This window comes from Macaca fascicularis, chromosome 5 (assembly GCF_037993035.2).
Source record: "Macaca fascicularis isolate 582-1 chromosome 5, T2T-MFA8v1.1".
NCBI classification, from domain to species: Eukaryota; Metazoa; Chordata; class Mammalia; order Primates; family Cercopithecidae; genus Macaca; species Macaca fascicularis.
The window spans coordinates 168,474,834-168,491,436 of record NC_088379.1 but is presented as its reverse complement, the minus strand read 5'-3'; the positions used below and the strand labels follow the sequence as shown (position 1 = coordinate 168,491,436).

General features: G+C 35.2%; 1 protein-coding gene across 30 annotated transcripts in view; it reads left to right on the top strand.

Annotated features, from left to right (window-relative positions):
* The window catches only part of MARCHF1 (membrane associated ring-CH-type finger 1), an 830,557-nt gene extending 816,050 nt beyond the window's left edge, over positions 1 to 14,507 (top strand). For all 30 annotated transcript variants that reach the window (XM_074040707.1, XM_074040716.1, XM_074040714.1 and 27 more), the window contains one exon: positions 10,259 to 14,507. In XM_074040707.1, coding sequence (XP_073896808.1) covers positions 10,259 to 10,557 — 299 coding nt within the window. In that variant the 3' untranslated portion in view covers positions 10,558 to 14,507. The remainder of the gene's footprint in view (positions 1 to 10,258) is intronic.
* Positions 14,508 to 16,603: the final 2,096 nt, after the last annotated feature.

Genomic DNA, 16,603 nt, shown 5'->3' with positions numbered 1-16,603 from the left:
CGCACCACTGCACTCCAGCTTGGGTGACAAAGTGAGACTGTCTCAACAAAGAAAGCATCAGGAGAGCATGAAACCACCATCTGCAGACACATTTAAAGTTTCTGATTGAGTTGTGTTTCCTATTGTCCTATTGGCTAAAGCAGTTCATATAACCAAGACCAGCATCATTAGGGGATGGGATACCCCAGGACAGGATTACAGGGAGGCGTGAGCCAATCAGGGGCTATTATTGAAACAAGCTATCAAAGATAAAGAAATTGAGATGAAAGAAAATAACAGAGCAGGCCTAACACCTCAAGGAAATGAAACAGCTGTCTGAGTTTAGGTGGATAAAGATGTAAAGACTGCAGCAGATTCTTAGGAATAGGGTTCTTCGGAATAAAATCCATAACCCTCGAAAACAATGGGAGATTTTGCACAGGAAAACCACTCTTGAGAAGTCATTAACCATAATAAGGGAAATCCTCTTAGGGTATGGGCTGCAAAGAAATTAACCAGAAGTCTGAATCATTTGGGGATTTGGCTATTCCTTAGCCAGGAAAGAGATGAAAAAGTCAGTCTGTTGCACAGGTCCTGTTTATAACTAAAGCTTAATTCTCAGGTTCCTGGTGGGGAAATGCTCTTGGGTAACCCAATCTGTGTCTCCTGACCCGACTCCAATAGAGTACAGGATTAAGAAGATGTGGGGGATTTTTGTGTGTGTGTGAAAAAAAAAATTATAAATTTTACTTTTTTATTTATTTTTGCCTTTTCATTCAAGTTTTTTACATACTGTCACTTTTAACCTGGAGATCCCAGTATCCTTCTCTGCCTTGCTAAAAATAATCTTGTCCAAAGGACACAAACTCATCCTTTTTTATGGCTGCATCAGCTGGAAACCATCATTCTCAGCAAACTATCACAAGAACAGAAAACCAAACACCGCATGTTCTCACTTATAGGTGGGAACTGAACAATGAGATCACTTGGACTCGGGAAGGGGAACATCACACACCGGGGCCTATCATGGGGAGGGGGGAGGGGGGAGGGATTGCATTGGGAGTTATACCTGATGTAAATGACGAGTTGATGGGTGCAGCACACCAACATGGCACAAATATACATATGTAACAAACCTGCACGTTATGCACATGTACCCTACAACTTAAAGTATAATAATAATAAATAAATTTTTTTTTAAAAGTTAAAAAATAATAATAATAATAATAATCTTGTCCAGAGTCAGACTCCCAAGAGTCTAGAATGAGTTGTGAAGTCCATCTGCTTTGCTTTGTCTAAAGTGTTTTCACTCACTCTTTAAATATAAATTTCCCTACAAACTATGGACTGAAATTTCTGGTTCTGGTGGCACCAGACTTTAAGGCTGCAGCATTTTGATCCCTTTAACTCTAATTTGTGAACTTTTCAATATCACATTGAAGGGCAAGACTACAAACTATCTTAAGCCTTTCCTGGAAAACCTATTCACATGTTGATTGTTTTGGAATGGCCTGGAGGATGCCGCAGCCTGCAAGTACCAGATCACATAGATGCAACTGTAAAAAGGAGCCCTGGAAGAATTTACTTTAATAATCATTAAATCAACAGCAATATTGAGACTGAGCACTTATTGATCATCCTTGTGGGATTAACATGATAATATAGAATGTGAATGAATCAAAGTTAATATGAGAGACTAGAGTAGCTTTCTAAAATTTCCTCAGAAAATGGTGGTAGAGAGAATGCCTGCTCTTTTAATTGCTGTCCAAGAATTTCCAAGAAATGTTTCCCCTTAATGCTTGAGTGGTAAAGATGGGCAGAGAGTTTATTACTAAACCTACAGAAGCTCCTGCGGAAGGATTCCAGACACAAAGAGCAGTAGAGATGGGTTCTTGGGCCCGAGAGAAATGAGCAGATGCTTGAATTGCCTAAGTTAGATTTTCCAAATTCCTTTGCAAAATTGGCAAATAGAAACAACTTTGTGCTCCTGGCATTTTGAAGTGCAGGATACAGCTTTATATATGACTGAGAAGAAGGATACCTTGAATTGTACATAGGATGCCCAGGGAAAAGATTTAGTGCCTTCCTTTCTCTACCATTGTCCTTTTCTGTGGTGTACATTCTTTTGTCTTTGCTAACGACAGCATAGAAACTGATTAGTCTAATACAATGTCAGAAGACAATTGGCTGTGTCTCAATAAAAGGAGGCAAGTACATTTCCTGATGAAAACATTCTTGAAAAATCCATTTAGCCCTATTTTAGCATCTCCTCTCAAGATGCCCTTAAAGTGAGTTTTCCAAGATACAATCCTTATAACCACTCAACAGTAATTTATTTCATAGAAAACAAAAATTGTGTCCACTTAGTTGAAGGCAAGAGGAAGAGCAGGCTGTCTGTTAGAGATGGTCATTTGTACAGTGAGTTTGTACTCAAAATGGCTTTTGTATGTGGGGGTTGGGGTGCTCTGCACTCTAAACTTAATGGAGGGGTTTTGTGGGAGATTTGACTTCCCAGGAACATAGTAAAGGATGGCGTGGGCAGGGGAAACTGATTCAGAGATACCTTGTGAAGGAAAGTGGAGGGATCAGGCTGAGTCTCCCAAAAAGGGCAGAGAAAATGGCAACTGTTTCCCCCTGGCCCAGATTCCCAGGTCTATTATGTGCTTTGGTCACTGTTTCTGGAAAGAGAGGTGAAACGTGAGTGGACTTGACTTTAGATTGTCCACCATCTACAGCATAGTTTTACTGACAGTGAACAGGGGTTGTAAGAGCTTTCGTTAGTCCTTGAAATATCTACTGAGCAAGGAACTATGGAAAACAAAGTCCAGCTCAGACAGATTCTGTGCTCGTCAAGATTATAGCATGACAAAGTAAAAATGCTTATGTTAGAAAGTGAGCTCATACTGCACGTGGAGAAATAACATGGAATTGGAACAGTGGGAAAATTTATTTCCAGCTGGAAATGACCTCTAAGATGGGTTTTGTCGGACGGGTAGACACAGAGAAGTAGGGAAGCAAAACACAGAAAGAAAGAAGATCGTAGACAAAGGCTCAGAAATGGGAAACCTCCAGGCATGTATGAGGAACAGCTGCTAGTTTGGTTAAGCAGAGGAGAAAGCTGGATGTAGTCCATGAGAATTTCCCTAAAAATGGGAAATACAGCACATTTCATCTCCAGCCTGTCTGTGGTTAAAGCTTTCTAAACACATTGAAATTACTGCTTAATATAATAGCTTACAGCAGAAATCCTTTTTGAATTTGGAGAACTGCAAGATATCTTGCTCATATTCCAAATCCTTTCTGCAAATTTCCCAATAAAGAGACGTAAGTTATTGTCTTCCACAGCAGGGATTCTCAGCCTGAGCACTATGGACATTATGGACTGAATAATTCTTTGTTGGAAGGTGCTGTCCTGTGCATTGTAGGATGTCTAGCAGCATCCCTGGCCTCTCATAAAAGTCAGCAGCACCCAACTCTAGGTACAACGATCAACGATGTCTCTAGACACTGCTAAAAGTCCCCCAGAGAACAAAATTTTCCCCAGTGGTGAACCTATGGTCTACACTGAGTCAGTGTTTCAGATGATTGTTCTTGCGTAGATGAAGACAGCTAAGTAGGAAGAAGAAAAAAAAAAAAAAGCCCTTCTATATTTCAAATGCATGGACTCTCTGTGTAGAGAATAATTTAGCTCTTTTTATTTCTAACTACCATTCGATACTGCTGTTTTACTTAGCATACAGGAAAAATGGACACAGGAGTCCAGCCATGTATAAATATGTGCTGCCACTTACCTGGGACTATTAGAATCATCACATATTCCTGATTTTTCTTCAGAACTCCTTAAATCACTTATAAAGACTTTGCCTTGGAGTATTTTTAAACAAAAATAGCAACTTAACTGCTATTTCCATGCAATACACAAATCAAATTTCAACACTATCAGACATTACTAGGTCAAGATCATTGGGTAATAATCTCACCTTTGGCATGAAATAGCAAAATGGGGAGAAGAAGGGAGAATCGAAATAGATGGTCTTTAAAGGTCTTTGAACTCTGAATTTTTAGTTCAGTTATTTTGCTGGAACACCAGAAAAATCAAGAATAAAACAATTTTTATTCCATCAGCCTGATATTTTCTTTAAAAACTTTTTTATAAGAAAAATGATTCTTTTATATACTGCCCCTCAATTTTTTTCCAAAAATGAATAATATATGTAGGAATACGTAGAATATGTTAAAAGTATGGAATATATGTTTCATTATGAACAACACTGTCAAATTTTTAGATGAGGAACTAGTGCTGCCAAAGTAAAACAACATTTTTTAAAACTTGCACTAATGGTCAAAAATTATTGTTACTACCTTAAAGTATTATATTTGATTGTCTATAAGTTACTTGGGAAATTTATAATAAGTATAAAGCAATTCATCTCATAATTCTATGTAATTATTTCTGTATTTTTTATCCTAAAGTGAACATGCTTCTGGAGAGTATTGTAATACATAATACAAAAACCACTATTATCACTAGATAACAACAGTTATCGAACATGTGTTGGTTGCAAATACATCTGTATAAATAAATCAAATCCAGGTAGCATACTTTTATTTTTTAAATTCCTATCCTTCAGATCAAAGAAGTCTATAGGAGAAAGGGACCACGGAAACATTTGTATATAACTAACAGACACTGATTAATGATAAATGCCTGGTATAGTCCATTTTTGTACTCTAAAGTTTCTAAAATCAAAGGTCTGTTTTCTTGACGATTTGTTTTCTAACATCTTTTAACATCTTCTCTTAAGTATTTATTGATAATTGAATCTGTTCCTTCAAAGACTTTAACTCCATGGTACACTAATTAATTTTTTTAAATAGTGACTAGGGTAGGGAGAGACATGAAACCATCAGTCTTTCTCCTAGTTTTACTAAGTTCAGAGTTACTCTATTTTACTCCAAACAACAGTATTTAATTAGTTAACATTAATAAGGTTTCTCCTGGACTATGATGTAGGGAATTTGCAATATTGTAAAAAAGCATCTTCTTCCTCTGGGCCAGATGGCAAAAAGATTTTTTCTCATGCCAACTCCAGAAGTTGACCTAGATTGTGGTGTTAGGAACCGTAAATCTATCATAGGGATTAGCAGGAAAGAGTGTTGGCAGTAATTAGGGCACGAATGCTGTGTTTGCCAACCTCATGACAGACTGCACCCTTTTCTCCCTGGAGTGGGTTCTGAAAGATTAGTAGAAGTTTATTGTAAAGAGGGCGGCACTGTAGACAGAGGAAATAGCATGTGCTAAAGCTTGAACCTGTATTAGGGCGTGCAGTGTTTGGAAAACAGCTACCCAGATAGGACTTTGGAAAAAGTGTACTAAGAAAGGCACTGGATGAGAGAAATCAGGAAGCTGAGGATGATGATAAAATAAATAGAGGTATAGGTCATGAGCATTTATTGTGCAGGGCTGCAGCAAATTTTAGGCACAATAAACTCCCTTGGGCATGGTTAAAAAGAAATGGAATGTTTTTGTGCAATAAAGTTTCCATAAATATATCATGCATACATTACCAATTTCTAAATATTTAAATGCTCACAAACCCATCTCTTACTCGAAGAAATCCTATCATCTGACCTAGGCACAGAGATGAATTCATGGAACTAATCTCAAGTAAGGAGCTAATATATATAAATATATATATAAATATATTACATATAAAATACTATTTTTAGAGCAGATTTAGGTTTACAGAAAAATTACAAAGAAGATAAAGAGAGAGTTCCCACATACCACCCTGCACATACACAAGGTTTCTCCTGTTATTAACATCTTGCCTCAACATGGTGCATTTGTTACCAGTGAGGAGCCAATATTCATACATTATTATTAAAGTCCAGTTACACTGGGGTTCACTCTTTTGGTGCACAGTCCTATGAGTTTTGACAAACGCATAATGTCCTGTGTCCACCATTACAGAATCATACAGAATGGTGTCCCTGCCTTAAAAAGTCCCTGTGTTCCACCTATTCATCCCTTCCTTTCTGCCCCTAAACTGTTGGCAAACACCGATTCTGCTCTCTCCAGTTTTGCCTTTTCTAGAATGTCATATAGTTGGTATCACATAGTGTGTAGCTTTTGCAGACTGACCTCTTTCATTTAGCAGTATGCATTTAAGGTTCCTTTGTGTCCTTTTGTAGCTTGATAGCTCATTTCTTTTGAATCACTAAGTAATAGTTTATTCATTCACAGATTGAAAGACAACTTGCTTTATCCAGCTTTGAACAAATATGTATAAAGCTGCTACAAACATTTGTGTGCAGGTTTTTGTGTGGACATAAGTTTTCGTTCATTTGAATAAATATAATGTTGTATCATTTGAAAAGCTTGTGGTTAGCATTGTAAAATACGGCCAGACTATCTTCCAAAGTGACTGTACCATTTTGCATGCCTATCAGCAACGAATAAGAATTCCTGCTTGTCGTTCCACATCCTTTCCAACATTGTTTTCAGTGTTCTGTTTTTAAACTTTAGCCATTCTAATAGGTATATAATGATATCTTGTTTTAATTTGCAATTCTTTGATCACATATGTCAATAATCTTACCATCTGTTTATCTTCATTGATGACATACCTCTTCAGATCTTTTGTTCATTTTGTAATTAGGTTATTTTCTTATTGAATGTTAACAGTTATTTGTATATTTTGGATACAAATCCTTTTTTCAGAATATGTTTTGCAAATATTTTTTCCTGTGGCTTTTCATTCTCTTAACAGTGACTTCCTCAGAGCAAAAGGTTTTAGTTTTAATAAAGTCCAATTGATCAATTTTTCTTTTCATAGATCATACTTTGGTCACCTAAATTTTCTTATCTTTTAGAAGTTGTATAGTTTCACAATTTACATTTAGGTCTATAATCCATTTTGAGTTAATTTTTGTGAAAAAGGTAAGGTCTGTTTACAGACTCATTTATTTGCATGCAGATATTTAGTTATACTAGCACCCATTTGTTAAAAAGACTATCCCTTCTCCATTGAATTGCCTTTGCTCCTCTGTTAAAGATCAGTTTTCTATATTTGTATCGGTCTATTTCTGGGCTATTCTGTTTCACTGATTTATTTCTTTATTCTTTCATTGATACCACACTGTCTTGATCACCGTAGTGGTAGTAATCAAGGATAGTGTCAGTTTTCAAAAACCCTGTTCTTCTACTTCGACATTGTGTTGGCTATTCTGGTCTTTTGCTCTCCATATACACTTTACAATCAGTTTGTCAATATCCATAAAATACCTTGCTGGAATTTTGAATGGGATAGTATTGAATCTGTAGATCAAATTGGGAAGAATAGTTATCTTAATAATATTAAGTCTCCCTACCCATAAATGTGGAACATCTTATTTCATTCAGATATTCTTTTATTTCCTTCATCGTAGCTTTATAGTTTTCCTCACATAAATCTTGTACATATTTTGTTAGGTTTACACCTAAGGTTTTTCTTGTTGTCATTGTTTTGTTGGCACAAATGTAAATTAGCTTGTGTTTTTAATTTCAGATTCTGGTTGTTTGTTGCTATATATAGGAAAGCAATTGACTTTTGTAAAACTTTGTATCCTGCAATGTTGTCATAATCACCTATTTAAAAAAAAAAAACTTTATCAATTCTTTGAGATTTTATACATAATCATATCATTTGTGAACAGATAGTTTTATTCATTCTTTCCCAATCATCTTTTATTATTCTTGTTTTATTGCATTAGCTAGGACTTCCAGTGCGATGCTGAATAGGCATGGTAAGAAGGAACATCCTTGTCTTGTTCCTGATCTTAGGGGAAAAGCATCTAGTTTCTCACCATTATGATGTCAGCTATAGGTTTTCTATGTTCTTTATCCCATTAAGGAAATTCCATTCCATTCCTAGTTTTTATCATGATTGAGTGTTGGATTTTGTCAAATGTGTTTTCTGCATTTATTGATATATTCACATTTTTCTTTAGCTAATTGATGTGTTTACATTGATTTCTGAATGTTGAACCAACTTTGCATACCTAGAATAAATCTCTATTGGCTGTAGTGTATAATTGTTTTTATACATTGTTGAATTCAATTTGCTAACACTTTGTTGAGAATTTTTGTATCTGTTCATGAGAGATACTGGCCTATAACTTTTCTTCATAGTAATTGTCTTGGCTGAATTTAGTATTGGTTAATGCTGGTCTCACCTGATTAGTTAAGAAATATTATCTCTTCTATTTTCTGGAAAAGACTATAGAACATTGATATCATTTCTTCTTTAAATGTTTGGTAGAATCCACTAGTAAAATTATCTGAGCTTGGTGCTTTCTGCTCTGAAAGGTTATTGTTGATTTAATTTCTTTAATAGATCTAGGGATATTTAGATTATCTGACTATTAATTACACCTGCCACTGTAATGATCTCTTATTTCTCCTGTGTGAGCTTTGGCCAATGATATTTTGAAGTATTATTTCCATTAGGATTAAGTAAATATTCAAGATGATGACTATTATGAATTATTCAAGTCATAAAGAAGTCCTTGCATATTAGGAGTTAGAAAAAAAATTACCTTTGCTACCGGTAAAGGTTCTAATACATTTGATTGCATATATTTAATCTACTGGAAAACTAAGTTCAGATTTGATTACTCAAAGAGGCATAGAAATTTATTTTAAACTGACAATGCCAAACAGAGCAACAAATTAATGAAACATCAACAACAGTGAGAGGCTTTTCATGTTTTCTTACAATCCCTTTTAAGATCAGAGAACATTTTTTTTCCCAAAAAATTTCAAAGGAAGAGTCAGAGCCAAAGCATTTTGAAAAGAAAAAGAGTTTACTTGCAAAGGTTCAAGAGAGTCAGACTTCAGAAAAGCTGGACAAGCAAGTGAAAAACATAACAGGTATTTAAAGAAAAATATAAAGAAGATTACCATGATTACTAAGTTTGCATTAATTTGTTCATGGAGAAAAAACAAAATCTTATCACATGATGATCATATCCAGAAAGATCTTGCAACATGAGCTAAATAAAAGTCAAGAATAAAATGGTCTTTGTCGGGGTCTGGGGATATAAGAAATACTCAATGTTTCATTATTTTGGGACCAGAAATTGACAAGGTAACCCTGTTCTTTTTGGTTAATCTTAGGGTACAAAGTGCTTCATCATGACAGAAACAGGGCATGACTTCTGCTTTGCTTCTAGAAGCATAAAGCAATGTCACTACTACAAAATATAGATACGATATTTCTTATAACTCTATTCACTGTTATAAGTACATAAAAATCCAAAGTCAAATCATAGACTCTCAATTACCGTGGTTTTTACACATTTCTACCATCCATTCCTAGTGCACCGTATTGAGCCATACTGAGCTATATTTTTCTCCTTCACAACTTTTCACTTACGGGAAGACAGCTATTGTCCCCCACACTATCGTAATGTGGCCAAGAGGACCACTTGTCCCTCATATATTTAACACTCTTGACCCTCATATATTTAACATTCATAATTATGTGTTGCCTAAATACTCACTGTTGTAGTCATTGAAACACCTGTGAAATAATTTTAAAAACTGTATATTTACAAAAGAAAGCCTATTTCTAGTAATGATGATGGAAATTAAGAGAAAATATAGACATCTATAAAAGTGTGATGGTTCTCAATGATAAAATATGATTTATGAAACAAATGGCTAAAATCCTAAATATTTTGCACGTTTGTACTCAGGAATTCTCTCTCTGATGAAATGTGGCAGCTTTTTCCTTCCCCTCCCTTTCATTCCTCCCCATCTCCCTTCTTCCATTCCTTCCTTTTAAATTTTAAAAGAAATGAGAGTGGAAAGACCTATACATACAAACCCATGCATGTACCCATCCCTCATCTTCTTAAAAGGATTTTAAACTCTGATTCTTCCATTATGTTCACCAGTCTTCCTTAAAGGATTAGCTATAAGGAATAAATATCAGTGTCCAAATGTCCAAAATCTAACATATTATCTCATAATTATGATAGGTACTTGATGCTAGGAGAAATAAGAGATTTGACAGTGAGAAAATTTCCTGATATACAATTTTGACAGTACATGTAGGATACTCAAAAGGAATTAAGGCAATTCACGTTATAATTCTTTCTAGTTATTAACAATATATTCCTTGTTAACATAATCTAGCAGGCAGGCATGGGCTTTTGAAGGGGCATAGAAAAAAAATGACCAAATCCACTGAGGAAAACTTGGTGATAACATTCTCTCTTTTTTATTTCAAAGGTGTCCTTGAATGGCCATTTTGGACAAAACTGGTTGTGGTAGCCATTGGCTTCACAGGAGGTCTTGTCTTCATGTACGTCCAGTGTAAAGTCTACGTTCAGTTGTGGCGCAGGCTGAAGGCCTACAACCGTGTGATCTTTGTACAAAATTGCCCAGACACTGCCAAAAAACTGGAGAAGAACTTCTCATGCAATGTAAACACAGACATCAAGGATGCTGTGGTAGTGCCTGTATCACAAACAGGTACAAATTCACTGCCATCTGCAGAGGGTGGCCCCCCTGAAGTTGTATCAGTTTGATGGAACCTGTTGGGAGTTCCTTCACCGAAGAATATCTTTCTAGCCCTCAGCCACTACAAATGACAGAAGTGATCTTGAATTATTTACTCTCTTCAGCTCCTCCTTTCTCCTACTGACACATTTTTCCTGACTTTGTTCAAAGAGGAAAGGAGGAAAACACACCAAATGCCCAGGATCCCATGAAGTATAGCATGAAGTATGATATGGAAATGTGAAGTTTGCCAGAGAATGATTTCTAAGACAATTAAGAACTACTGGGGCAATGAATGCTTTTAGGCAGTAATCAAGGATTAAATGGACCCATGATACTCTTCAAAGTAACAGGGGAAAAGTTCAAGAATACAGACTTGAATTGCAATGTGTATTATTTCTAGGGCCTTGTAATGTTAACTGTCTCATCTGGAAATAACAAACATATTTGGTTTTAAGCCTGAAATTGTCTGCATTATCCCTAAGTCACATTGGAAGCGAACTTGGAGGATGCGTATTTTGATATGTTTTGACAGCTAACAGATTTTTATGGTTATAGTGGAGTCCGGTTATTTTGACAGATGCATGTTTTTTAAATAGATGCAATATACACTTGAAGACATTGATATTTGGAATTATGTTTAAGTCATGAACAAAAGATTTTCGGAAAATGTTCAGATATAATTACCTCTGTTAAATACCCACAGAACTCAGTTATCAGGTCTTATATTTTTTTCTGATTCCTCTAATACAGTGCTGTCCAATAGAAACACAATAACCACAAATGCAGGCCACATATGTGAATTTTTAATTTCCCAGTAGCCCCATTTTAGAAAGTAAAAATAAATGTAAAAGTGAATTTTGATTTTTTAAAAATTTAACACTATATATGTTATTTCAACATGTCATCAATATAAAAAATTGAGATAGTTTACATCTGTTTCTTGAATCAAGTTTTCAAAATCCAGTTTGTAATTTAAAAGCACACTTCAACTTGAATTAACTATATTGGATAGCACAGCCGTAAAATTAGAGACTAAGCTTCTGTTTTATTTAACAGTTGAATATTTCAAAAAAGTTTCATTCTTTCTTTTATTTCAAAGTCTCATAAAAGTTATGATTTTTAAAAGCACTTAATTAAGTTAAGTATCCTCATTTTAAAGTCAGATGAAGTTCACATCTCTAAAGGGTAAAAATCCAAAAGTATAGAAAGATAAAATAATCTGCCTGTAGCAAAGTTGTGAAATTAATTTGTTTGTTACTATGAAGTACTTACGATAGGGGAATAAAATTACCTATTTTTGTTATTGAATCAAATGTGTAAGGCTTATTTCATCCATATGAGGTGTCAACTTGACAGATGAGTAATTATGACTAAGAATCTAGACCTTACTTATAAAAGCTGACAGGATTTCCCTTGCTCAGTTAGAAAGCAAAAATAGTCAACAGATTCTGTGATAAGTAATTAATTATTTAGGTTTGACAGTTGATTATTGTGTTCTTTGCATATTCATGTAAAACTGATGTGTGAATGGCATTACAGTGAGTTAATGATTATAGATATAGTAGCCTGTCAAAGAAAGACGTCCTACATTTAAAAAGGTGTCATATTATGTTAGCTGTCATTATTTATTAACATGAAAAGGCAATGATGGCCATAAGAACCAAAGCATGAGTATTACATTGCACAAATCTGGGTATCACATGGATGCACTTTGTAATTATCAGTGTGCTTGTTCTTCACAGATCATAGGAAAAAGGAAAAAAAAAAAACCTTTAAATGAGGCGAAAGATGGTATGAATATTAGTAGTGGCTGACATTGAGTCCAAATAGTCTTGATTCCTAGAAATAAACAAAAGGTAAACAATGTCAATTTTGTGTGTGTGTATGGCGTGTGTGTATTCATGTATATATGCGGGGAAAACGTTAAGGTATTCAGTCAGGAAACACAAGATTTAAAACTCATCTTTCTTAAAACTTGTTATAAGCATAGGGAAAACAAAGTCGAGGTAACTTAACCAAAAATTCTGTATAAATAAGGATATAAGTAATGTTTTAAAAAACATGTGGACCTTAAATTAAACTGTATATTAAATTCCTCTTAAATTCCCATTTTAAATATTTAACATAAATATATTTATGAATAACAAATCTGTGGGTGATTTAACCATGGCACCACATCCAAGGGATTAACCTTAATGCAATTTTCGTGTTAATTGTCCCAAGCTTCTTACTAATCCATTTTCCCTGTGGGTTAGTAATGGCAACATGCTGTTTACAGATATGTTATCTACAGAAAAACATCTAGATATCAGCAAACAAAGAAATGTTGATTTCTCTTTTGTTTGCTCTGAAAGTAAAATAGTCATTTACCTTAATTAATATGGAAAATATTGTTTAAATTCTGTACGAACCTAAACAAGATAGGTTGCAGGGTTGATTTCACAGTGGAGGATGATTGGCTAAAATAAAGCCTCATCTATTAAGGGCTACACTTAACACTAAGAAAACATTTCTACAATGATAAGCAAAGATAAGCATTATTGTATTAATAGTAAAAGAGGACATGGGATTTTAAAACTATATCTAAATTCTTGAAATTAACTTTTATGGGCTTGGACATTGTTGAAATGAGAAAATAATATAGCTTCCTGGCAGGTTAAAAGTCAACACTTGATTTTGCTCTTCTTCTGACTTTTTGAAACCCTGAAGTTCTGAATTTCAAGCTTTTAAGAAGCTTTTCAGCAATGGTTGTTTATGGTTCAAACATCTGAAATAACTACCTGCATTTAAAATCTAATGTTGATTATTTTATTTTTACATTCTGTGTGGCAATGGAACATTTGCCCTTTCAAACAATAAAACGATTTAGCTTCGTGGCAGTGCTTTTTTTGTGGACTGACTATACCCTTCAAAAAGGAAAACTGCTCTACAGAATGCCAACTTTGAGGCATGTTTACCTGCTCATGGAAGAAATAAAATGGAACTGAAAAAAAAGGACTAAAATTGAAGAATGAAATTACCGTTGTGTTAAAAACCTTAGCTCTTTATAATCATGAATCTTCAGTATTATCAATACCATAAACCAGACACTGATGCTGTTAGTTTTTTAAAGAACTATCACTCTTATCGTACAGGAGCAAAGATTACACTGTAAAAGAAAGAAATTCCAATATTTTTAAAAGTAAAGCCCAAAAGGCAAGCTTAAGTACAAAACCAAAATAAAAATGAACACAATCTAAACTAAAGTGAGCCCAACAACCTGATACAGCAATGTGTAACCTGCAGGAAGATAGGTACAGACTGAAGGAGTCTTTCGAAACACCCCGGCAGTCAATCTCACTCTGCGCTGCTTCTACACGCGATTATAGTCCCAGAGAGACGACCTCATAGTTATATTTTATCTTGTTTTACAAAAGGTCCTTGGGTACTCTTTAAAACATCTATTCTTTGGCAGGAAAATTAGCTCATTAGAGCAATGACAGCATTAAGGGAAATTATAAGGGCCCTGGGGCTGAGGTGGGAAGATTCTTCCATCTGCCCCATATAGTTTACCCTTCCTTGCCTTGAAAATGAATCTTTTGGAACAGAGTACAGCTCTTAAAAGTTACTAATACCATTATTATTATAGTTGTTACATAATACTTTAAGAAAGATGAAAACCTTTTTTCTTTCCTAAGTCAGCCCAATGGTGCTATTTTACATATCAACACAGTTGAAAGGAAGTACTGTTATTTTGGGCTGCAGTGTTTCCTCCACATCTAAAGAAAGCCCATTTTGAAATTGGATACTGCATTAAAGAAGGAAAAATTATTTTAACTGTGTGCAGTTTTTGAAATTAGGCATTTGTACTATTTTGGTTTTACATAATTCTCTTGCATTAACAATTTACTGTTTTGTGAATCGTGTACTAAAGCAAATTAAGAAAAAGAAAATAACTATCTGTGAAAGACTTTGTATATTAAACAAGTGATGCAAACCTTGGTTGTGGTTTCCACACTTTTTGCCTAACAGACTATTTGTATTTGCAACGTCCAAACACACATGTTTTTGATTTAAGATTTTACAAGGGTCTGAACATATATTATTTTAAAGCAAACTTACATTGACTAACTCATGACATGGTACAAAGAAATAAATACACAAACAGAGGGAAACCAATGAAAATAAACAATGTGGACTTTCAAACCTGCTTTAAAAAAAGGTTTAAGAGAAATCACAGTGTAATCTAGAGGGATTTTCTCAAGAATAAGTCTTGGATATAGACAAATAAGAATATAACAGCATTTTTCTATTAAGAGCTAATAGTGGATTCAGATAATTGCATGGATAATAAACATTAAAAGCAAGATATTACAATCTAAGAGGCTTGGTGATAGCAAAACACAAAGCACTCTCCAAATGTCCAACTTATAAGGATCTACAGGGCTTTCTACCAGTCTGCTAACTATACGAGCCAACTCTTCCACCCAAACTGGAAATCTGAACTTAACACCCTCCCTCACCACCAGAAATTATAGCAAACATTCCTAGATCATTAACCACTGCCATTATGTGTTCAATGATCCTAAACTGGGTGCTGTGATAGAGATTACCAAGCGTAGCAAGTGTATGGGGCTAGGATGCTTTAGATAGAGAGGACACTTTTAAGCTCAGACCTAAAGGAAGAGAGAACAATCATTTATTGTTGGCCTTGCGAAAGCTCAGAGAATGGCAACACAGGCAGAGGGAATGATAAGTACCAAAATCCTGAATGGGAAATGTCAAGCAAGGCTGATGGATTCGGCCAGTAGGGAAACAAGCCCTTGTAAGACTCTATTACAGTCATCCCTCAGTATGTGTGGAGGACTGGTCCCAGGACCTCCTTTGAATACCAGAATTCATGGATGCTCAAATCCCTGATATAAAAATGGTGTAGTATTTGCATATAACCTATGTATATCCTCTTGTATACTTAAAATCATTTCCGGATTACTTATAATACCTAATACCATGGAAATAGTTGTTACAATATATTGTTTAAAGAATAACGACATGAAACAAGTCTGCATGTTCAGTACATACTTTTTTTTCAGACTATTTTTCATCTGTGCTTGGTTGGATCCAAGGATGAGGAACCCTTAGATAGGAAGGGTCAACTGTACTTACAGAGGCAGTAAAATGCAAAGGTGTGGCCTTCCTATATGTCTTGTCCTACAGAAAGACACAAACAGAAAAGGGGCCAGATGACCTGATAATGCTACATAAGGGGAAGGGCACTCTGTTGCTGAGATGCTGAGTCCATTTTGCAGCTAAGTATTATATTAGACTGGTGCAAAAGTAATTGCAGTTTTGCCATTAAAATTACTTAAAAAAAAAAAAAGACAAAAACGGCAATTACTTTTGCACCAATCTTGAGTCATTAGTTTTATAGGCTGCAGCTCTAGGCTACAGTGTCTCGAGGTGGAGTCTCGGAGGTCATCAGAACTCAGGTGATGACAAATTGTCTCACTATCTTCTTCCCAGATCGGGAGGCAAATGATATCCTCCATATCTCCGTGTTCTGGGAAGATACAAGACAGTCTTCCAAGGCTCAGTCAGGTCATCCGCGGCAAAACCCTGCCCAGCTTGGATCAAGTGAACATACACAAGGCCATCCGGGTGCTGGCAACAGGAGCAAGAACAGTGGCAAGAAGGCCAGTTAAGAAGCTACTGCACATAGGACAGGCAAGACATGGTGACTTTGGTAAGGATGAAAAGTAGAGACTGCCTGACAAGGGCCAATTTGATTTTCATTTTGGAAGTGGAATCACAAATACTCGCTAATTAAATTATATTGCGGGAAGGCATCAAGGATGATTTTACAGGCAGATTTCTGGCTTGAGAAATTGTGTGAAAAAACTTAGAAAAAACAGGTTTCTGAGAAAATAAGGAGTGGGAAACAGAACATAAGTAGGAGTATTTGCCTGTGAAAGGAAAAAAAAGATATATCCATTAAATCAAAAGAAAGTGGTAATTCATATTTTCTCAAAGATGTATAAAAAGGTTGAACATTGAGAAGGCTAGTATTCAAGTCAAGCTAGAAAAAAAATTAAA